The sequence below is a fragment of the Haplochromis burtoni genome, unplaced genomic scaffold, assembly GCF_018398535.1.
Source record: "Haplochromis burtoni strain Fernald_Lab_line unplaced genomic scaffold, NCSU_Asbu1 Contig_29, whole genome shotgun sequence".
Classification (NCBI taxonomy): Eukaryota; Metazoa; Chordata; class Actinopteri; order Cichliformes; family Cichlidae; genus Haplochromis; species Haplochromis burtoni.
This window is the reverse complement of record NW_024582390.1, coordinates 3325397-3349260: the sequence shown is the minus strand read 5'-3', so window position 1 is coordinate 3349260 and position 23864 is coordinate 3325397. Positions and strand designations below refer to the sequence as shown.

At 40.0% G+C, this 23864-nt stretch overlaps 2 protein-coding genes across 5 annotated transcripts in view; both read right to left on the bottom strand.

Moving 5' to 3' along the window:
* Positions 1-3482: 3482 nt before the first annotated feature.
* Positions 3483-5689, bottom strand: sp5a (Sp5 transcription factor a). The gene is made up of 2 exons (XM_005918144.3): positions 5338-5689; positions 3483-5029 (listed from the first exon to the last, which is right to left on the bottom strand). The coding sequence occupies exons 1-2, from the start codon at positions 5386-5388 to the stop codon at positions 3965-3967; spliced, it is 1116 nt and encodes a 371-aa protein (XP_005918206.1). The 5' UTR covers positions 5389-5689; the 3' UTR covers positions 3483-3964.
* A 451-nt stretch (positions 5690-6140) lies between these two features.
* The window catches only part of myo3b (myosin IIIB), a 72304-nt gene continuing 54580 nt past the window's right edge, over positions 6141-23864 (bottom strand). For all 4 annotated transcript variants that reach the window (XM_005918143.3, XM_042219227.1, XM_042219228.1 and 1 more), the window contains 4 exons: positions 17319-17419; positions 16894-16940; positions 16334-16489; positions 6141-8945 (listed from right to left, as the gene is read on the bottom strand). In XM_005918143.3, the coding sequence (XP_005918205.1) occupies positions 16381-16489; positions 16894-16940; positions 17319-17419 (257 nt within the window). In that variant the 3' untranslated portion in view covers positions 6141-8945; positions 16334-16380. The remainder of the gene's footprint in view (positions 8946-16333; positions 16490-16893; positions 16941-17318; positions 17420-23864) is intronic.

Sequence of the window (23864 nt, the reverse complement as noted above, 5' to 3'; positions counted from 1 at the left end):
CAAAAAACAAACAATAGCCATCAATCTTCAAAATGTTGACAGTGTTTTTATTTGACTGTGAAAACTGTTTTAAATCATAGCTGAAAAATAAATTATGCTTAATGGGTCATCCACATAGGAAGTGATTCCCTCATCATGCATCACTCTGTAGCTGTAGACTGGATGCAAGGACAATTCAGCCAATCCGGTTGCCTAGGAAACCCAGCGTTATTGACAAATATAGCTGTCTTGATTTCAGCTTACAGACTCAGTACCTATGAAATGTCTACACAAGCCTTTTCTCTTCTTGCTGAACTAAAACGTAGCATCAGCTCCAAGGCTGTAAGATTATCGGCTGTACATGTGTGTCCTCCACTGACTGCAGCAGAGTTGCTGGTATCAGGTTTTTGCTCGTCAGTCATTTTATTCTGAACGTCTGCAGAGTGAGGAAGGATCACTGGCTAAACTGCTATGATGGCTTTGAATATCATAATGTTACACTAAAGTATTAGCAATGTTCTTTGATCATTTACCCAGCATTTGTATTAACGCTGCAGTTACAGCAGCTTCACATTTGCGGAGCGGCATACAAAGATGTAACCACTCACAACATGCAGATACAGATGTATTTATCAAGAGCTGTTAAGTAAGTGAACCCTTAGAAAGCTAAAAAAGATTCACTAATGTTCTCATATGGTAACGGCTGCTTTATAGTCATTCATTCATTATGGTTGCAACAACAATCAGCAGTTTAAAACTGTACCCTGCTTGGCTTGAGATTGGGTTAACTTTACCATGTAACTATATACTGTTTATAATTTTATACTATTACTTGTTATTTGGACCCAGTACTTTAAAAGGTACCAGTTTTATACACATATTTAGCTTACCGTCTTAGTGTATTTGTTAGAGTAAGCAGTCCATTTAAGAATAAAAAAATATATATCACTGGGTAAAAACATCCTTCTGTCTGGATGGTTAATTTATATATTTATAAACCACTTATAGACAGTCTTAAAGTGGGTTAAAGAAGGGGAATCACACTGAGTATAATGATGGGAATGAACATTTAACCTGCGATTATACCTATCCCAGCAAAGCTAATGAAGCTTTTCTGTCAGTCACATTTAAGGAGGTATTTGTGATATGGAATTTAAAAACTTCATAAATCTTTCATTCAACTTTCAGAAGATAAACTTAAGCCACAACATACGATATCCTCACTACAAACAGTTAAGCCATATGGCCTCCAGCAGAGTCGAAGAATAGCAGCCAAATCGCAGCCATTGTGAGGAGCCGGGTTGGGTGCAATCAACACATCCATCCATAGGCTTCGTTTTATAATAGGATCATGAAATTTGGATAAAGACTTTTACAGTTCAAGTGGTCAAATCACACTTTATATGGTAGCTTTTGATATTTTTTCTACTTTATTCTTCTTCTTTGGCCGAATGTGATACGTTCATATCCTGCAGATTCTTTGGAAAACTAGAAGCAGGCTAATGAAACTCACAGCCTCACACGAACAACACGTCATAAGGGAGTGACAAAAACCGGTCTAAATACCACTTTTAAAACATTTAATTCAACATAGAACTGCAACAGTTGTGATCATCTGTTGGGTATTTAAGGCCCAGTGTACAATTATTGGTGGTGTATTGAATATACCTGAAAATTTCAAGTAGTGATGACCATACTGTATTTAGCATTTTTCATGTGATTATTCATTAAAACTAATGGGATGAATTCCTGCCACTTAATAAACTTTTTCAAGTTTATTCCACCTGGATTCAGCCCGTCTGTGGTTTGTCCTTTTAAAGAATTTAAAGTTTAAAGAATAACGGCATGTTTGCATCCTGAATTTTCAATTCTGGTGAAGGAACAATACTTGAATTTAAATCAACACATAAAATAGTTTGCAACAGAATAATTAAGTAAACTAAACGAGAGCTAAAGCTGCATGTGCACTGGTGGATAAAGTTCGACAAAATGACTGAAACATTGGCTCAGTAGGTCGTGTTTTCTAAATTGTCCGTGACAACACTCTGAGCGTTAGAAAAACAGGGGAAAAGATCTGTGAGAGCAAATGTTATTGTTACAATTCTAAGAATAATATTTGCCTGCTTTTATGGATAACAGCAACTTACAAAAGGGGGCGCTGTTGAGGCAGAAAACTCTTTCTGAAAACTCCTCTGAATGGCAGCCCTCCTTTTCATGCTGACATTCTCAGAGATCCCACATAGAGGCAAACAGAGTGACTGCTGGCAGGCAGTGATGATGCTCTGCTTTACTTACTGAATGAGTAAATCAGATGACTGGATCTGTATCACTATCTGATCTGTAAAAAGTTCAATACTTTTTGTTGTGTTGATAAGTTGTATGAAAAGGAAGAGCCTCAAGGTTCGAAACCCAGGATTTTTTTTTTCTCCGAAGGTCGACACTTTTACTCCCCAACAACCAAGAGATGATGTGGGCGGAGGAAGTCAAAGTGAAACACTTGAAATAACTGATGAGAAAGCAGCACATGAGCATGCAGTCGTAAAACAGAGAAATGCTTTTGAGCAAGGCATTACCACAGTGGTAAATGTGACATCTAGTATGCCACAAGTGCCATAAAAATCCAGCTGCTGCATATCCCGGGGTCACCTATTCTATCACATGTTCAGAGTAAGAGTTTTTCTGTTGATTGCTCACATTTCCAATTACAATGACACTGCAATACAGGAAATGTCCAACACAGTGGCACAAAACAAATCCACCACCTATCAGAGTGCATAAATACTGAAGAGCGTTCCTGCAATTGAATGTCTGAGAATAAGAAACCATGATAATATGAGCTTATGTGCAATAGCCCAAACACGACAGTGTTACAGGTCTGGAAAACACTTCTGATACAGAAATTTGGAGCTTAATTAAATATTTGAAGCGGTCCTTTTCATTCCTTTTACGAAGACGGATGTTTAATATTTATTTATCCATCTTTTTACCCAGTTGGTGGCCTAATTTCAGCACACACAGGTACATCTCAACAAGGTGGCTGCACATTTTTCCATTATTTCTGTGGCGATTTTCAAAATTCACTCCCCACCAAATCAAATTCTGTCGCCTCTTCGCCTAAATTTTTCTGGGCTTTTGTTTTAAAAAACAGCAGCAAAGTGGGACTCGACAGAGTTCTTTTACATTTTCAGAACAGCCTCAAAAGTAACGATAATACTAATAATAGTCATAAAAAAATCACTGTCCTGCTACTTTTTCTTTTTTTTTTACCGTATTCAAAAGATGGAAACATTTACGTTTAGAATAACGAGTATTTAAAAATATATAGTCTAAAATTAATGACTGGATTTTACTGGCAGGAAACTTTGACAACATTAAGTCTGCAACATTTTACAAATCACACACATGGGATATGTGATATGAATAAAAAATATATATACCGCCTGGATGCCTCATCATCACTCATATAACTGAGGGATATTAAATGAATTGTTCTGAGATGAGGAAAACGTCATAACTTTTATTCTCACACAGCATTTAGGTCATATTAACAATAGCAGATCTTCTGGAGAGCATGCTTTTATAAACACCCCATATGGAGCAAAAACAGACACTTTCATTCAACAAAAGCTATTAAATATCATTTACAGGGGAGTGAAATCTTCCACCGAAGACATTGATCAAAACACAAGTTGAAAACTTGTCTTCCTTGATATGATATAGACAGTGAATTCAAACTTATGAGCTCCTCCATGGTCCCAAATTAACTTATGAAACTTTTTATATATATATATATATATACACACACACACAAATGTGCTACACAGACCAGCAATGTTAGAAACTATTGTCAGGATGTAAGAAATCGACCAACAAAATTAACCAAGTACCCTACAAAAATGCAGCTCACTGTGAACTTGTAACTAGTGTAGCACTGACTGTATTGCACTATTTTAAAGTCTACTGTTTAAGATGACTATAAGGTGTGTTACAACATCCTGGTGTCCTCTCTTTTCACGTGATCTAGTGTCTTGTCGTGGCATTTGCTCTTTTTGTTCTGGTGAGTTTTGACGTGTTTTGCCAAGTGGTCACTCCTCATGAACCTTTTGCAGCAGTCCGGGCAAACAAAGCGCTTCTCCCCTGTGTGAGTCCTCAGGTGTCTCTGCAGCTCATCCGACCTGGTGAAACTCTTGCCACAGAACAGCCAGTTGCACACAAACGGCCGCTCCCCCGAGTGCCACCTCAGGTGCGCTTTGAGGTGAGAAGTTTTCCCATAAACTTTCCCGCAACCCGGTATGTGGCAAATGTGCTGCTTCTTCTTCCCGGGCTCGTCGCTGGACGTGGAGGACTGGCAGTTCGGACACCTGCACCTCCTGCACCGCCGCGCAGTCGCGAGGGGGGACTTTGTGTGCAGCAGAGCGGCGATTTGCGTCTGGTATTGCGCAAAGTCCGTGTGTCCCAGAACCAAGCCTCTCTGCAGCTGGAAGCGGTGAGGACCGAGTGAGGAAGAGTGGCTTACGTGGTTCCCCTGCTGGAGGCTCCACCACGGAATATCCTCTCCAGGGTTTGGGGACAACTGTCTCTGCTGCTGGTGCACAAGGCCGGAGGGTCCCGTGACAAAACTTGGCATCGCGGGCGGAATGGGCGCTGGAGCCGCGTAGCTGACGGCGGGGACGTAGGTGGGAGGGCAGGTGGACTGCATGGAGCAAGGCAGCATCTTCACGGGGGAGAAGTCATAGGGGTACGAGGGGTCCGCCGGAGGGGTGAGGGGCAGTTCGTGGTGGGAGCTGAAGGGGCTCTGGATGTGCGCAGAGAGCTGGGGCTTGGAGGATAGTCCGAAAGTAGAGTTGTTGGCCAGGCTGCTCTGAGGGTTTCCCTCGTTAGTCCACGGGTGAAATAAACGCGAAGGAGAACCCAGCGTGGGATCGTAGGGGACCTGGAGGAAATCAGCGGGGTTTGATCCGTGGTTATGCCCGATCCTGTTGCAAGTGGCAGCCAGGAGAGCCAGCGGAGAGTGCTTACAGTTCTCTGGGGAAGAGTTTGGAGTACGATCCTGGATAACCGAGACACACATTTTTTTTAACGTTATGATCTCAGTTTAACACATTTATGACACATTTATGCCACTTTTAATTATGACGAAATGGTCGGTCTGAGTTGGTCTGAAATCTGAATCTAAATGATGAAGTCAATCGTGATGATGCGACACAAAAGTTGGGGGCATGTTGCAGCAGGACTCATTAAGCCCCCAAACAATTAGCGTCGGAAATGAGAAGACACGTATTTTGAGCATAAACTGGATTTAGCAACTTCACAAGTTCTTAAAAGTGGTGAAAAGTGAAGAGAAACTTGCGCACAAACCTGAAGAAAAGCCTGAAGTGTTTCATTCCGCAGTACAGCCACTGCTGCCATGGTAAACGTCCTCCTCCGCTCGGTAAAGACGAATAAAAAATAAAAGCACTAATTTAGACAAATATACTCATTCGCGGTACACAAAAAATATATCTTGTCGAGCAGGGCTTCACTCTCCAGTGCTTCCTCTCTCCGATATATCCTTGGTCTATCTGAAGAGTGAGGGATCACTTCTTAGAATTTGATAAGGACTTTGGTGGGCCGCCAGCCAGTCAGAAATAAGATTTATTACTTTGAAGTTTGCCGCTGCCCAATCATCAAAGAATAGCGGCTCTTTGAGAGGGGAAAGCAAATCCTTTGAATCCACAAAGCTCCTATGGTGTGTTTGTTGGTCTGGATAAAGGAGCTGATTATTAGGGGGGCTGGGAAGGGAGGAGATAAAGGCGGGACAATTAATGAAGTAATCACTATGTGGGAAATGTATATACACAAATAATTGGATTTTCTTGATCAAAGACCCCCATGCCGCCTGGAGACCCCAGTATTGGATGCTGTAGTCATCTGATCCTCTTTTTTTGTAATTAAGGATTTGTAGCAGAACCCTATGTGACAATGTGACATTGTTATCTCTGGAGATCTCCAAGAGCGTTGCCTCACTGTTTGATGGAGGAAAGAGACCAAATCAAGTGACTCAACACAAAGTTCTCATCTCTGAAGAATCTGCGTCTCTTTTACATTTCAAGCTTAAATTACAAAAAAAAAAAAAAAAGAAAATCTTTGTTGTGCCTTTGAACTGAAACACTTAATTATGCCCTCTCTGAATTATTTAAATACTTATTTCCCCTTCACTCATTTCCCCTTCACTCATTTCAATCAGTTGTTTTATCAGAACCTCAATCCAGTTCATTCTTTCCCAACCCAAACTAAAAGCCTGAAGGAAAAAGAAAAAAAAAACTCCCAGCAGGTAATTTAAATGAACGTTTTTAACTTGTTAGATAAGTGAGGTGACAAAGGTAGCACTTAAAATGTGGACATCTCAATTATGTTTTCATCTTATGTCTTTATGACTGAACAGGTCCCGAAAACCAGAAAGAAACTAATGATCCCATCCACTGCAGCTTCTCGAAAAGAAAAAAAAAAAGAAACCTGAGCTAACACATCCTGTAATACTGCATCCTTTTTGTTTCAGAGCATTTAATGAAGGCAAAAGTATGCAGTTTTCATAAGATAACATCCGGAACTTCTTTTTAAATGTTTTGCCGAGCTGGAAAAAAATGGAAGTTGTAGTTCAACTCTCTGATCTTTATCTGGCTTCCCTGCAGAAACAATCACTGTCCTCTCAACTAGTTTGGAGCGGCAGATTTTGAATTAGATCTGTTCCTTTGAAGGGATTAATGTTCCCAGTTCTCTCCCACGGCTTTACACACAGTCATGAGGGAAAGGGGGAGTCCTGCTGGGCTTCACTGGAGCCATGCTAAACTACAAGAGTGGCTACAGGAGTGAGTGGTGTAGTCACACTGTTAACCTTGTTTACATCAAGCTGTGGCAGCCACAGAGCTCGATGCTGCTTCAAAATATGCAAAAAATGTGGCAATCAGGAAGGTTTTAAGACAACAAGCTTGAAAATCACCTCGCAGATTTCATGAAATTATAAATCTGAACAAGCAGTACTAAAAAATGGTGCTATTTACTTTTAATGTGTCACTTTAAAATTGCCCCAACCGTTGATCCTCTAAAATCACACTTTGTTTTCAACTTATCATGAGATGATGACCAATTAAGACACTGCATAGCTTTATTAAAGCTCAAAACAGATTTATTGAATAACCGAATTAGGAGACATTGATAAGATGTAGTTTGGGGTTGCCAGGTTGTGAAAAGTATCCTTTCATTTGTGCTTTTGGTTTATATTTGCTAATAATTTAGTCACCAATACTATAAATATTATTTTTTTAAACAAGTGTAGCCAAGGAAGTGTAGGCAGAAGAAAAACCTGTTATAAAAAGATTTATAACACATTAATAATGGGTTTATGTGTACACCTAAAAGGAGCAAGCAAAAGAAGGAGAAGAATAAATGCAGGTTTAAAATTTTTATAAAGCTGTTAAAACTTATAAAGGCTTCATAAATGACACCTCACTGCAAATTTTTGTGAGCTTCACTGGTGCGAAACTGTTTGAAGGATCTTAGCACAAAGGAGCTCAAACTACATGAAAGGTACACGATAAAACTACAGGATGCTGTAAAATTTGCTTAACCAGCTATTTGTAAGACTTCAGATGTCACTGGTTAAAAAAAATATCCATAGTCTGTTCTGTAAAGATGTATTTGTGCAGCAAAGTGCTGTCAGTTAGTTTTTACTTCCAGGTTTAAATGTCAGATAAATGTCAAAAGTTGCAATCTGCTCTCTTATGCCAACAGTAAAGGAGGAATCCACCCTAAAACAACATTTTTCTACTACAGCAGCCTGGTTCATAGGCTTTAAAAACATCAAATGTTAATTCTGATTTAAGGTGGATTTCCACTTAAATCAGCTTTACATGTGAGCTGTCATATGCCATGCAAGGCATATTTCAGCCATATGTGACAACTGCATGAATTCTGCGAACCATCAGCAGTCAGAAATTATTGATATCTTCCTTTGAGATGTTCGTTTCACCCCTAAATGTGGGCTCTTACATTTTAATGCATCTCAATAGGACGCCACCTGAGGGAAGGATTTGGCTAAGCAGGACTTTGATATAGTTTGTAAGAAATTCATAACAGTGTGCTTAACACATTGTCCAGTCCCTGAGGTAATTTACTTGCTCCAAACCGTCACCATCTCATGGCCATGCCTCAAGTTTTACAGGGCCGCCTCAGCGACAGTTTGGCTAAAGGAAATTTCTGCCCGCGGCATTTGATGGGTAGAATTTACTTGGAGGGACCCCCCCCCCCGCAACAGTTTGTTGCCTGGAAAGGTTTGAACATGGACTCAGTCAGCACCAACTATGTACTTCATACAGCCTTTTCTAGTATAAAGTGGAGAGCTGAGCATCAGAAATAATGTTCAGGGTGCAGATATGCAGGAACCTGCATTCAGGAATCTGTATATAGAAGAACAAAAAAAACCCCCACTCATAGTAGTTATATATATATATATATTTTACACTTTCTTGACAGTGCAAATCAAAGAAAACAGTGGGGTGGATCATAGACGTTCAACAGGTGACAATCATTTCTGTAAAGGGCAATTAAGGCGAAGAAAGAACGACTCATTAAGTTTTTATTGCCATAAGTTTTTAACAGTATGTGCAAGTGCCAGCACGTGCTGAAACAATTAGCTGTAACCAAACTATTGTGTCTGATCTAAAAGGGGAGAGGGAAATAATTCATCAATCTAAAATGAGGAAAAAAATGTATAAAACAACAGATTTGTGGCAGGTAAATTGTTTTGCCTACAATATCAAAATACCGTTATACATCAGTAATAAATATGAATTAAAAAAACATTTAGACACATTTATTTGACTCTTATAAAACAACAATTTACATGAAATAAATATAAATTTACAACAGATGTCAAGTGCGATGTTGGGAAGCAGGTTGTTTTGATCCATAAGACAAATGAAGGCAATCTGCAGGATAAGAGAGAAAAATAAAGATGTTTAGCAGTACATGTAAAATGCTTTTCATTATCTTTACCCAGGTTTGCACTAACATCCTATTTTAGCAGGGAGAATTCCACCTTATTCTATTGACCTCTAACTTTGGATGTGAAAAGGTGTAGCTGTGTACGGTCTTGACATTTTTGAGTGAACTGACAGCGAGAAGAGAGGATCTGACAGAGTCGCGGGGCGACGCCACAACACGAGCCCTTTTTAACTTTCCATATTCTCTGGACAGTTGGAGAGAAAACAGGTTCCACATCTGTCTCATGCAAGAGATATCAGAGACTTGGGGATGAGTGGAGGTGGGTGATGGGGTGCTGCATGTGTGAGAGGGAGTGTGAATGTGTGGGAGAAACAGAGAAAGACGGGGAGAGAGGGAGAGGCGCTCGAGGCTACTGGGTACTTGAGCCGCTATAATGGTGTCTCGTATGAGAAAACATCTGTGAATTTCCTCAGTGATCTACAACAAAGTATAACTCAGAGCAGTCACTCAGCAGACCTTTGAAGTTGCTGTCTGACAGAAAGCTGCCATTGTTCACAGCCCCCAACACACAGAAACTCCAACTTTGGTCTCACTAATTTTCCCTGCAACGCGATACAAGTCTTTTTTTTTTCCTCTCTCTCTCCCTCTTCCAGGCCTATGAAGCCGGGGATCTCTGCATATTCAAGAGCAAACAGCAAAGCCTTGGCAATGTGCAGGGTTGGCTTGGGGGTCAAGTAAGGCGGGACAGGTCGTTTTACCTTCTCTCAGCCCACCCTGAATGTGCTAATCCAGTCCAGCCTTAAAGAGGAAAACTCTCTCCCCTCTATGATGATGATGATGTACAGACTTGAACAGAGTGAGTTACAGCCTGCAGCGCTCTCCCAGGAACATTATAATAAAGCAACCTCACCTCCAATCACCAAACTCAGATCCAATGGACACTCCTGTGATAATCAAGTGCTATCAACCCTTCAGTTTACTGCACTTAGCTTTTTAAACATTTGTTTATTATATGACCGTCATCTTTTGTTGGAAATGTTTGTGAGCTGCTACAAATATATCACCTTTTTCCACGATCTACTAAGCAGCAGGTGGCAACGACATAACTGTGAGAAATTTGAACCTTACACTAGAAATTCTTGTCATCCTCAAAAAGCAAAAACACAAGAAAATAACAGCACTAGAAGCTGGAATATAAATATTTACAAAGTTATGTATGTTCAACTCAGTTTTGTAACTTTGCTTTAACATAAAGCTGTGTTACGTGTCTGCAGGCTGCATGTTTTCTTTCCCTCTCCTTTTGTTTGCCATTCCCTTAGGTACACAGACTGCAGGCTGATGTCAATTTGGGGATCTCCAACTAATTAGAGGAGGGAGACCCTGATTGGACAAACCAGGAGGGCACACCTTGATAAGGAGACTGACCTGTGGCTGGGCGCGGCTCTCTTCCCTCCTTCGAATTGTTTGGCACATGTCTAAAACGCCTCTGCTGTATTTCTTTTGTTTGATGGTTGTGGTGGGAGTAAAGTGGACTAGTTAAGTTTGGGGACTCCATACACTTACTCACGTAGAGTCTTTTTGTTAGAAACACTAGGTAAGTAGGTTGGTGCCACCCATGTAATTTTAAGCTTGTTTTGAATTGAGGTTCAGAGTGTTTCCCCCCTGTTTTTGTTTTTCTAGGATAATAGCTCAGCTAAGTTTTGGTTTTGTCTTTTTGGTGTTTTTTTGGCACAACCTAACTGTCCCTTTCTCCCCCGCATTTGTTGTTTGAATTTGGGTTATTTATTTTGTGAGCGCGCTGCCATTAAACTTTTTTATAACACCTGTACCGGGTTTCCAGAGTTGTTGTGTTATCCCCTCCTGCCCTCGAGGAGACGTAACAAGCTGTCAGATATTGTGGCAGAATATGTCACTATATAGCTATGCAATGCTTAATGCCGTTTTTGCCTTATAGGAGTTTCAATGCAAGTGCCCCCCCCCCCCCTTTATATGTGTATTTCTATAGATTTTTATATTAATATGGCATCTCTGCAGGGTTTTTTTGCCAGTCAAAATTTTAAATTGTAAATTTTGAGTTATGTATCCCAAAATTTCAAGTTAATCAGAAGTAAGCCAAATAGTCAAGATACTTGGTCAGCAAGGCAAAATTTTGAGGTACTAACCAAATTTTTATTCACTTATTTATTTTCCAGTGGCAGAAACAAATTCAGATCAGGCCAACCGACAACAGGCAAAGTAGCTCTGACCTCAGAGAGTCAATAATACATCACTGAATGTTGCCATGATTACTATGCAGAGCTAGCCATGAAAGTTAATATACAGAGAAAGTGGATCGCCCCATCAACTGGTACACTGGCAGATATAATGGCATTTCTGAAGAGAGGCATTTATTAAGCTATTCTTGAGATTTTAGAGTTGTTCAAAATGAACTTTGTTTTCCCCCCATGTACAATAGTATTAGGAGTCACGAAAAAATGCCTGGATCTTTATTTAGAAGATCTTTAATTTGCTCAGATTTATATAAAATTAATGTTAGTATGACTTAACCGATATTGGAGGAGCAAAAACAAATAAAAGATAAATAATCTGCATGGAAAAAATGTCCTCCTTCTTCACACAAGTATTGTATCTACCTGAAATAATAAAAGATGAATACTGTGTTAACTACCTGTCTTTTATGGCTATCTTTCATAATTTTGAATTGGTGTTACATAAATATTTTTTATTTCCATTTTGTTGTTAATTTAAGTTGTTTGAAATGTGCTATATAGTTACAGCTTGTTTGCCTAAAAAACCCTGTTTCTATTCAAGAACTATGTTAAGCCACTTCTCTACTTTAGAAAACTGAGCAAATAAACTAAAAAACACAATTTATTAGCAATTTGCAAATGTCCACCTTTATTTTAAGAGTCTTCTGGTAAAAAAAAGTATTTCATGGGCCATATAAGGAAAGTATTAAAACAATTACACTGTATACTACTTTAGTGTGACCTCAATCAAGGTTGTTTGGTTGAACACCAGGTGACCGCTCCGGTTCCTCCTGGCAGTGGCAAAAATGACAAGCTTTCAGCTATGCATCCCAAACCGAAACAAGGCCGTGGTAATTCTCACACTGTTACCAGTCCAGCGTTTATTCAACGGCAGCTGGTCCCACCATCTGGGAAAGCAATGCTGGGGCAAAACAAAACAGGTTACACCTTTGGCCATGCCAAGTCTGCTAGTGCCCCGCTCCCTCGACAAACTGAGAGGGGCTAATCATAATTTCACGCTCTGATTTGTCAAATCCCATTCCAGCACCGGAGGCACCCAAAAAACTTTTAAGTCAATAAATTTCATGGCATACAGGATAACAGCTTTCCCATATTGTTCCTATTGTTCTATGCTGGCTTTCTCCAGCTTTGTCCCTCTCACATCAAGGGTAAGATGTCTCCTTTGCAAATGAAAAGGTAGCTGTAATTTGGACCAAAACATTTAGTCACTTGTAAGATTAACAAACTCTTTCCTCCTCTCATGCATGCATTTTACATTCATGCAAATGCCAACAACAAAAACAGCGCATGGAGCGCCCTCGACAAACTGCAGGTGAGAGGAAGCTGAAACAAAAGCGACTGTAACCCTAATGGCATCCCTTGTCATTAAGAGACCTTTGATGTATGTGCTCAACGGACTCTTTTATCTCCTTCTTCCTCCTCTTCCTCTTCCTCCCTGTGCTTTTACCCTGCTCAACAAGTTTCTTTATTACTGCATTCTTTAGGGCATGTTTCTCTTTTTTTGCCCTTTCACATACATCTGACATCTGGCTGACACTCTTGCATGTCACTCTTTCCAACGCTAGCCAGCAAACAGCACTGCAATGCTGAGTTTGTAGCTATTTTAGTAGTCTGCATTATGAAGCAAGGCATTAATTCTTTACTCACAAAAAACCCCAACATATGGTATGCAACCATAATATAGCAAGATACATTTAGTGTGGTGGAAATGTGACAGATCTGGATATGAAAAGCACGTAAACTGCATTAAAACAGTATTTGAAAAGGCTGCACATGAAATGCTGCATCGAAACTCTCCCTTTGAACTCAAAGGATAGAGAAACAGGACAATGTTGGCCTAATCGTGTTCCCTCTTTGAAGTGAGACATCACTATTAGGTGAAAAGGTAAGTATGCTTCTTTAGAAAATAAAAGCTTTTCATCATTTGTTAAGGCTGCAGCGCAGGCGATTTTCATAAAGGTGGTTTAAAAACTTTGGATAACAGTGTTTGGAGCTACCTTGGATGTAGCTTTAATGAATGTGCAGCACATGAAGCAAATAGCTAAAATGGCAAGAATAACACCAGCAGTAACGTTAGCCACATTAAAGGAGTCCTCTCCCGCACACCAGATGTTGTCAGATTTAATGAGGGAAAACAAGAAGGAGCTGCTTTTTTGGGCTTTTTTTTTTTTTTTTACAAAAACGTATTAAAGAAAACACAGGTGTCAGGCCTCCAACGCTGGCCTAACCTACCCGCTGTCCCCCAAAATGACCCGGAGGCTAAACAAACACAGGGGGTTTGGTTCGTCAGGTCAGAACATCCCTCATCGGAATGACAACAGCATTTCATAACATTTGCCTTTTTGCAACACATAATCAGCTATCCGAGGCAATTACGCGCACACCTCTGCTCACCTCCTCTCATATGCTAAAGCAGGCAATCAGCCAGGGAGTTAATTTGGCAGAGGAAAACAGGGGAAGAAACACCCACTCTGGCACCATTTGTCACTACAGTCCAACCTTGTTATTCAAACTAGCGAGCCTATTTGAAATTCCTCTCTGTGGTAAAACAGGGCCAAAATAATCAAGGGAGCATGATCACACTTAATTGATTCAGTGTACTTTTAAGATGCACTACAGGGTGCTGGGGTGACCTATTTCAGACTGCTCTTCAGAGGAACCAACTATCCCAGCAAGGGAGTAATGCACAACGAGGATTTTAATTATTGCAGGATCTGTGGCTACGACCGGAGGTGAAATGCTTCTCAAGTAACTGTGACACTACATTATAACACCGCCAGTGGTCCGGGGTTTTTACGCTTTGAATTTTTATGGACTTAAATATGACAATAAACTGAAAAATAGTTTTTTTTTTAGCTTAATTATAAAATCTTAATTTAGAAAAACCAAAAATGTTCCTTTCGTATTTTATTGTAAACTGTGCCGTGTTCAGTTTTAGAGTATTTCAGCTATTTATACTTTACTTATTTATACATTATATTTATACTCTCACCACTTAAATTCACCAAATATGTGGCTGTCAACACATGTCTTCATTTATAATGGGCACATTTTGTAGTCTAGTACTCCTGGGAGATCTGGGATACATAACTCAATTTATATGACCCTTGTACTGTGGGCACAATTCAGTCTATCATCAGAATATCTAATCAGTCTGCCTCTTGTGATGCTAGTTTGTCTTTTCTCTTTATTTTTTAGCTCTAATTCTTAAAATATTACCTAAAAAATAATCTGGATCAGAACAGAATTTATAAATATCACAAATATTTTCAGATATTTTTGTCCAGAACTCCCAAACTTTGTCACAAGGCTATAAAGCATAGAGAAAAAAAAGCCCTCATCAATTGACGTTATGCTATAAAAAGCTCAATCAGCTCAAGACCAGCTCAACCAAAGGCTTAATAACATTAAATATGCGTACCTTGCAGTAAGTCTACTGAAAGATGTAAACACCTTTTAGCTACCTCTATTTATGTCTTCCTCACAGGAGACAGTATGTGCAACTTTTAAACCTATGTGGATTAACCACATCACCACTAAAGACGCTGTGGCTGTTTAAAACAACAAACAGCACAGTTACGGTTGGAAAACGGCAGATTTAAACCACAGTGGTGTTAAGTGACAAAAAAATAGAGACAAAAGCGTCAACCATGCAGAAAATTAAAAGGAGACTTGAGAGGTTAAAGAAGGAAAAACAAAGATTACTACTACAGCTTGTAGTAGTAAAGTAGTAAAGCCTCAGTGTCTCAACCCGAGTCTGACCCTCACAGCATTGAGCTGTAGGATTTGATGAACACCCTGGACCTCGTTAAACCCACCAGGATTCCTGTGAATCTGAACCTAAGTGGAGCTGGGTTTGCTATCAAGGCAGAGCTCTAATGTTTTCCCCGCTGAGTATAAGGAGGATGAGATCCTCAGTCATACCACCCTACTCTTCCTATTAAGATCAAAATCTCCTCTCAGGCCCTCGGGTGTCAACAAAGGGAGATGCAGTAAATGATATGCAAATTGAAAAGAAAAAAAAAAAGCTCTACAAATCAACTCGCCAGCCCTGCATTTCCGACACTTCACATCTTAAAAGAAAATTCCTGTATTTAGGGTGAAATTCAAAGTGAGTTCTAGCTCTGCCTCTGTGAAGCTATGTGTGGTGATTCCAGCTCTCAGACAGCACAAAGCCCCTTTAACTACAGGCAACTCGCTGTGGGAGAACTCGTCGAAAGAGTTTTGGGTTTCACGAGGATTTGTCTCCGGATCCGTCTTAGACAATAGACGTAATGCTCGGGAATAGGTAGATGTTTCCACGTCAGGTTAACCCCACTGAGCTGAGCAGCGCACTGCCTGCAAAATGAGGGGCACTTCATTGTAACAGAGAAACGATGGCTCAATTCAACCCTTAGAAAAACAACCGAAAATTATCAATGGCCATTTAATGAGCTTATAATTTATCTAGTCATGAATATAAGAGGATATATAAGACGTGCTTCCTTTTATCTTTTTTTAAACTAAACTATTTAGACTAAAGAATCAATCAATAAACCAATTAACAGCTACATGGACAATAGGAATATTCACTATATGCAGCCCTGTGGAGCTTGGATATTTGGGACAATGTTACTTCCTCTTTATCCTTCTCTTATGTGTGTTTTTATGAATTTCTGCACCATTTTTATTGCAATTTGAAGATTAAATGCAGGATTTCAGCCTCTAGAAATAAAATTCTTTACCATGCAGTAGAACACATATAACAGAAGCTCGGATGTGTAACTTACTAGAGTTAAAGTTATAGTAATAAAAGAAAAAACAAGACTGGAAAAATTGTGCACACGAGGTAGAAATCTAGTACGTCTAGTCTAGTAGAGTCTAGTAGAATTATGTGTTCCAAACTCTGAGTCGAAGGAAGAAACTATCCTAACACTGTCACTGATGACGAGCGAATTGCTCCTGTAAACACCTTCTGATCGCTTTGCATTAGCAGACGAGGGCACGGCTCGCGCAGGTCGCTTATTCTGCACCGCTGCTACTTGCTCCACATACCGAAGCACATCCAAAGCAGAGGATGTTCTTTGGAGTGTCTGTCTACACGTCTGAAGCGTCTGTCTTACCGGCTGACATGGTTGTAAGGTTCAGCTCTGACTGACGAGGGGCCCAACTAGAAAGGGTGGGTAGGGGCGGTGGTTGAGTGCTCTTCCTCAGGGATCGACTCCACAGTTGACAGTAATTTGTAGTACTCATCTTCTCCATCCAGCACTTTGATTTGACTGTGATGTTTTTTAAGGAGACAAAAAGATAGTGGTGAGACATTACTGTGATAGAGGAACGGTGCCTTTTTTCAGTTTAATATTGTGTAAAGCTAGACATTTGCAATAGTATTATTTGCAGATGCACCTGAGATGAGGTGTTTGCTTAAGCATACTGCTCTGAAATAGAACGTCAATTACAGTACAGGCACAGTGCAGACCTTCAACAGTTAAAATTAGCATGATGACAAAGGCCCTAATATGTAACCCCCTCTCCAATGACGCAGAGCATCTCCTCATAAAAACCCTGTTATTTTCGGCTCTCCATTTACATTATAAGAAAACAACTCCATTTCTGGATTCTCCTATTCCACAAAGGGCCTGCTCTGTTTAGAGTTGCTGTAAGTAGGAAAGCAGTTATTTACCCAAGTTTTCTCGGCTTCCTCTTGCTCCCCTGGTAATCCAGAGTTCTCTGAGGAAAGGGCCAAGAGCACACAGTCAAAAGATGAGCAGAGAGTCATTAATTTTTAATTCAAAGTGATTTTGTGTTGAATGCGAGCAGATGCTGATAATATCAGAAGTCACAGCATAATTTTTTTCTGATCAAAGGGCTCAAGTGAGTCTGATGAAGCATGCATCTTGCTCAGCTTTGATAAACCACATCAATTATTCACCGTGAAGGCAGACATCCTGACATGAAAGCAACAGATAAAGAGCATAAGCACATGTTCAAGACAAGAGGCAGAGAAGCGTGGGGGTGGGGCTCCAGGGTCTGGCACAGGTAGGTTTAATTGTATTATCATGTGGAACCAAAGTCAGACAAAGGCCTTTATCGGCACTTTGAACTCACATTTAGCTGGTTGTAGTACAGGCTGTCTTCCGGGCTGTTGAGCAGCTTGGGCTGCTGGCCCCGCCGGCGAGGAGTTCTCTGCTGCAGCTTCATCACTGGACCTGCAACAGAGGAAACGAGGGCAGTGATCCAACCAGGCAAAAACAACAACAAGCTCCAACATGATGCCGACGATGATGACAGCGGCGGTAAACCGATTCTGCCTTCTTTTTAAATCGGCGCCCGTGTGTGACGCAAAAGTGACAGAAACACTTTCAATTGACTTAAGTGAGATTATGTCATTTCATTGATGAGATGACTCAATAACAGCTTATTATTATTACATAAACCGCATCTATCACAGGTGCACAGCGGGGGATGTTTGTAGTAGCCGAATTACAAAAGAAACAGGCAGAAGTGACACCGTGCGTTCATGAAAAGTTCACCTTCACACTCAGAGAAGAGTTCATCCTGGTAATAACGTCAGTAGTTTTAAGCTAAGAAAGATCTCATATTTGTTGCTGACAGTCCTGGATCACTCAACTCTGCAGGATGTAGGCACAGAAAAAGTAGGTCAGCATTTAAAAGTGCAGATAATCTCATTAACTGTATTTCACTCAGTAATGAGTACTGCTCATTGCAAATATTCAATGGATGTGTGATTGTAACAAATGGAAAATAAGTATTTGGAATCTTGGGTACTTAAGAGTTTATAGGGTATTAAATGACAATCTTTACAAGATGAGAAATCTTAGTATCTGTTGTTTGAGGAGAAACATTTGGGCAGCACCTTCTAGTCTAGCTTTGTATTACTTTGGTTAATAAGGGATTATTACCGAGTAATAGCCAATTCAACTCTTTACAATACAGAGGAAACTCCAACAATCAGACAGCCCCCTGTGTGCAAGCACTTTGCAACAGTGGGAAGGAAAAACTCGGGTTTAGGGAAGGCCAGCCATCTGCCATAACTGGTTGGGTGTGAGGAGAGGTAGCCAGGACAAAAGAGCCACATGCCAAGTAGTTAACAGTAGTAGTTATAAGACTAATATCACATAATTGGTACTAAGAGGGTAGAAAGTGGGTGTAATAATGTGGAAACAAGTGTATGATTATGAAGCAAAATCAGTTAATAATAGTATATTGGTAACAACAGGACCTGCTAACAATAAAATGTTAATATCTGTGCATTAAAAATTTAAAATACTAACTTGTGGCCTTAATCTCATAAAACAGTAATATTAGTTGATGGTTTAACACATAAGGATACTATTCACAGTGCTGGAATTAATGCTGACTTATGCCTGCAGCATTCTTCATAGAATAAATAAGGGTAACAGAGTACATATTGTGTTTAATGCTGTGACTTATTACCCAGAAACGTGTGGTAGTTTAATAACCAGAAAACAATTCTCCAAAATGCAAAACTGCCTGTTTCTATCCAATTCCACATTAATAACCTATTAAAGGAAACATCAAAAAGTGTGCTGCTGATCAGTTATACATCTACTAATTGCAGCAGTAGTAGTCAGCGGAGGATTGTTCAGTGGAGCATTGATAGTTTTCTGGATTACACGAGTATGCAGAGGCTTATGATTAGCTACACAGAATTAATTAACTATTTGACAATATACACTATTAGGGTCAGGTGGCAATTTCCAGTGTACCACAACTGAAATTAGTGAAAATGTCAAAGTGTTAATGGCAGAGGCAGAGAGCTCTGCGTGATGGTAAAATTCAAACAAAGTAATAAAGACTGGAAAATAAAGTGGAATCCAACAGGGTGACATTTTGGGAAAAAACACTAGTTAGATGAGACGAAGGATGGCTGCAGGGAGAAAAATGTGATGAAGCCATAGATCAACATAGTAAAACCAGTGCAGTAATACCTGCATTCTTACTCATATCCAGTAGGGGGCGACTCCTCTGGGTAAAAAAAAAAGGAATCTTAGTTTATGGAAGTCTATTGGAAAATGGCCTTAGTTCTCACTTAATCTACGTATGTGGTAAACACTTATCTGATAAATTTATAGTCTCAATAGCAAGATTTAGGTCTTACAGAATATAAACTGATGCTCATGTTGTAAATTGTGGCCCCCATTGTACTTCAAGAGACGATAAAGATGAGTATGTTTTAGAGCATGGCTACTTTGTAATTGACAAGTACTGCTGTAAGAATGTGCAGTGCCCTTTTCCCCCTCAGTCAGAGCCTCCCCTTTCTTCCAATATGGTAAAAAAGCTCAAGTCGAGGCTTCCAAGCGGGAGTCCATAAACCAATGGGTGACGTCACTGTGGCTATGCCCATATGTGGTCTATGGTTATGCCACCCAAACACAAGTGAATGCAATTTAACATTTAAAAGTTTTAGCGGTTTTAAAGAGAAGTGACATCTATTTTATGGCCAATAAATACATATTTTCACCGTGCACACTTCAATAAGAGCCTGACTAAGCAGGTCTGCAGGATTCTAGATGTAGATTTTCACCCTTCCACTTTCCACTCAAATGAGTGACACATGGAAGCTGCGGTCAGTGTGTCAAAAGGAATAAAAAGCAATTACTACATTCAGATCCTGTCTTACTGAGTGATTTCTTCTCTGCAGATGTGTGAAGGCTGTTCTTCCCAACTGCACCACAGAAAGGGAAATCTTATTGGCTTACCAAAGACAATTAGAAATGTGATAAGGTGGATATTCAAACATAACACAGTAATAAGGGCTGGCTGCTCTTCCTTACTACACCTTGCTTAGCATTTCAAAGTTCATTGGTTACAAAAGTGTGTTTTTAAAGCTCACCATCTATATTTAATGTCTGACAACGTTTCATCCTCTTTGCCTGCATTTCATGTGAGACAGGACATTTCTTCATCATGTCTTGCTACTTCTGCTTCTCTACCTTGACTAAAGCTGCATTTGCCTTTTCCATCTTAACACTACTTTGTACTCACTTTGAACAGACCTCATCACATCTCAATCCTATACATCAAAGAGCAGGATCCCCCGCCACCCCTTCAATCTTTCCTCGGCTTTCTTGATGTTATTCAAACCAGCACAGGTTTACTAAAGTCACACTTTGTAAATGCCCAGAAAGTTCCTGTCAGTTTTGAGATATTAGCCAACTTTTACCGTGAATCTTATCTACCCATGCCTCAGAGGTGCTAACTGTCCGCTGTGTGGATCCCCGTTACCCCTGAGTATTTGAGGATATTTGGAAGAAATCTCATGTACTGAGGCAAATAGCTCAGGAAAAAAAAGCAGCTGTGTTTGGATGCATCAGAAGCACTTAGGTTTTAGTCTCACATTAAAATTAATTGGACATTATGCTCTTGCTTAGCCTTTGAAACCTGAAAGAGCATGACATGCTGCAACGAAGAGAAAAATCAGCACAAATAAAATGTTCACACTTTACGTCTCAGTTAAACAATGTCTGTATGTAGGACGTTGTTCTGCTAATGATGCAGAAAATGGTTTTGATAAGCAAATGTTTTATTCCCCTGAAATTGCATCAAAGCCCTCAATCACAAATAATGAATCCTAACGTCCTTGAACAGACTTTTGAAATTAAATCGTATTATGAAACAGACTGCGTACTCTGTGCTTTCAACAAAACACATTAGCTGTGACAGCACGTCCACAAGTATTTAAGAATAATGCAAACTCTTACCTGCATATAGTGCAATCAGGACAATACCCAATTCCCTGATGACTTGAGTGATTCATAGATTATGTTGAAAATGCAGAAAAACAACATTTGGAAACCTCAAGTGAAATTAAATTAAAGGGGATTTATGTCTTTCCTCTTTCTTTACATGTACACATATATATATGCAGTTACAGCTTTGGATACTCCTTATAAACACGGCTAAAGATAATAATGAGGCCAGAGTATGTACAAGTAATCCCTGTGAGCCAAAAGCTCAGACGTCAGTCTGCTTTTGAAGCTCTGTTTCTTTTTTTTCTATTTTTTCTACTCGTGCTTTTATATGTCTGTTTATGAATATCCTCAATATTGTCTTCTCAGGCAGCTCTTGCTGTGAGCACAGCAGTCCTACCCACCTGCTGTTCAAATCTTCTGTTCGCGAGGGACAGCCAATCAGAAAGAAGCTGGGCTGAAGGGAAAGGGAGGTAAAAAGTCTCAGGGGGCCACGCCAAGGCCTACTATGAGATGAACAAGGATTACTTTAAACTGTGAGTCTTTCTCAGTCAGTTATTCTTTTACATTTAAAAAAATATATAGGGTAGGAAATGAGCATAATAGGTTTCTTTAGCTGATGCTTTAACTGTGTCCCAAGAACTGTAGCAAGTGAAAGCTAAACCCGATGACTGGCTGTAAAGAAAACTGTGGCCAGTAAGTTTACTCAGCTGCAGCTAATTAACATAAATCCTGCTAAATAAATAGATAAATAAATGTAAACACTGTTTTCTACCAGTTGGTGTCTGTAAACATGAGCTTCAAACGGCTTTGCGAAACAAACAAAACTCTGCATCACTTTTAGTCGTACTGCGAGGAATGACAACATCTGTTCGTTGGCCGATCCCCCCACAACTCTCAACAGCTAGCGAAAATTTTGTTTTAATAGTGTTCAGGTCAGGATAGATTCTAACCCCTTGAGGATATCTTTTTTCCCAGCAAATGTCACAGTAGGTGAAAAGTATTAACTGATCTAAAACGAAAAGACTAAATACCTCCAAATTACATTCCCTACAACCGAAGCTGTGTTTACTGCAAATGCCACTATCAAGACAGAAGCCAAATGTGGAACCTTGTCTGTTTTCCTGCAAAGTTATGTAAAAGCTACTCAGATGGATTTCATGAAACTTGGTTGAGAGGTGGCATTTGTGCAAAAAGAAGAAAAATATTCAGCATTGGCTCGGGGTCGCTTACTTCACATTTGTGGGATACGGTACTGGCACTGGAATTCGCTCTTTTACAGCTTCCCTTTTTGTCAGGATGGTGACGTAGAACTTTCAATAAAAATTTATTGAAATGTGGCAGAGGTGGCGAATTTGGAAAATAAGGGCCTACGTGATTAAAAAAATGATCATGTAGGACAATGACCTTGTAGTTTAGTACCTACAGTCACACAACAACGACTGCACTCTTTGATGTTTTTAATGGAAAATGTTGCAAAATCTCTCAGCAGCTTTATTATTTTATCAGTTTCTACTAAGACATTTTTTTTCCTACTGACATTGATGAGATATTAATGTGTCTGTTTCTACGGATGCAGTTCTTATCGCTCAGGTGCTGTATCTAACCCTGCAGATCTCACAGGAGGTTTAGCCTCACAATTTATCCATCCTGACCTGCAGCGATCAGAGCGTGTAGCAGATCAGAGGATGGGTCAGGCCTCCCATCTCTGTGCCTCCATTTGGGAAATCATTGTCATTTGATCCAGGCCAGCCCCAGAGGAATGCTGCTCCTGCAGATATATTACAGGCAGGGAGCCTGCCAAACTGGCTTCTGGCATGGGAGCACAGCTTGGACACGGGCGGGCAGAGCTGGGAAGGGGTCAGGCAGCGGCTCACACCAAGGGTTTGCTAAATGATCGTGGGTAACGTTTGCTGTTTGGGGTGGGGAGGAATAATAGCCAACTGGGAATACAGAGGCAGTAAGTTTCATGCAATATTGATTTCTCCCTATCAAAAGAAAGCCAAGCAGTGTTTGCTCTTCTTGGTGAAAGACTTACATATTGTACATGTTTGCTTCTTGAGATAAAAAGAATTCTTTTTTTTTTTTTTTGGGAGATAGGTACTTCTTTTATTTTCAAAGACTAGCAGATGAGACGTATTACATCTCTAAATACCACTTTGAAATCCCTTGGAAATCAGAACGCTCTTCAGAAACAACATAAAAGAGCCGCTAAAAGGGATTTTTAGTGGAATAAATTAGAGATGTATCGATTTACTTCCAAAGTCACGTGCTGCAATCACCTGACTTCTCCCAGACCACAGAGAACCGCTCGGGTTTTGTTTATTCAGATGGAGAGAGCAGAGGCACCAAAAGGCATGAATTATAAGGAAAAATCATCAGCAGAGGCCTTTGATGTCTAAATGAGGCATGTGCAATCCAGACCCCTCTCTTTACCTCACAACCGCCTCTTCACACACATCCACGCACACATTAGCCCAGACAGCATGCACACAAACGTGCACACACATGCACGCAAACAGTAACAGATATTATTCTTAACTTGCAAACAAAGACCCAAACCAGATATGCAAAGTGGAAGAGCATTTCCAGAACTTTCTCTCATTCCTTTAATAGCCAGTCATGTGCTTTAAATTAGAAGCCGAACTGATCAAGCCTCGCAGATAATGCAGAAAAAGGGGGCAGATCCTCATCTGTTTTCACTAGTGCAAGCAGAGGATGTTGTTACTTACAAGCAATTTTTCACACTGAAATCAATCATTTCCACTGACAGCAACTTTTGGAACTTTGACTCCTGACAAAAATGCTTGCGAGGAGGAGAAATCTGATTGTGGGAGTCGATCATTTGTCACAAGCTTAATACATGTAATCTATAACCCTGGCCAAGAAGGACAAGTAAAAAAGAATAAAGAACGATGAG

Excerpts from the sequence above, each read along its gene's own strand:
- sp5a (XM_005918144.3), bottom strand. The coding sequence starts at position 5,388 with ATGGCAGCAGTGGCTGTACTGCGGAATGAAACACTTCAGGCTTTTCTT. Across the intron at positions 5,030-5,337 it reads CACTTCAGGCTTTTCTTCAG|GATCGTACTCCAAACTCTTC; the intron begins GTTTGTGCGCAA and ends TCGGTTATCCAG.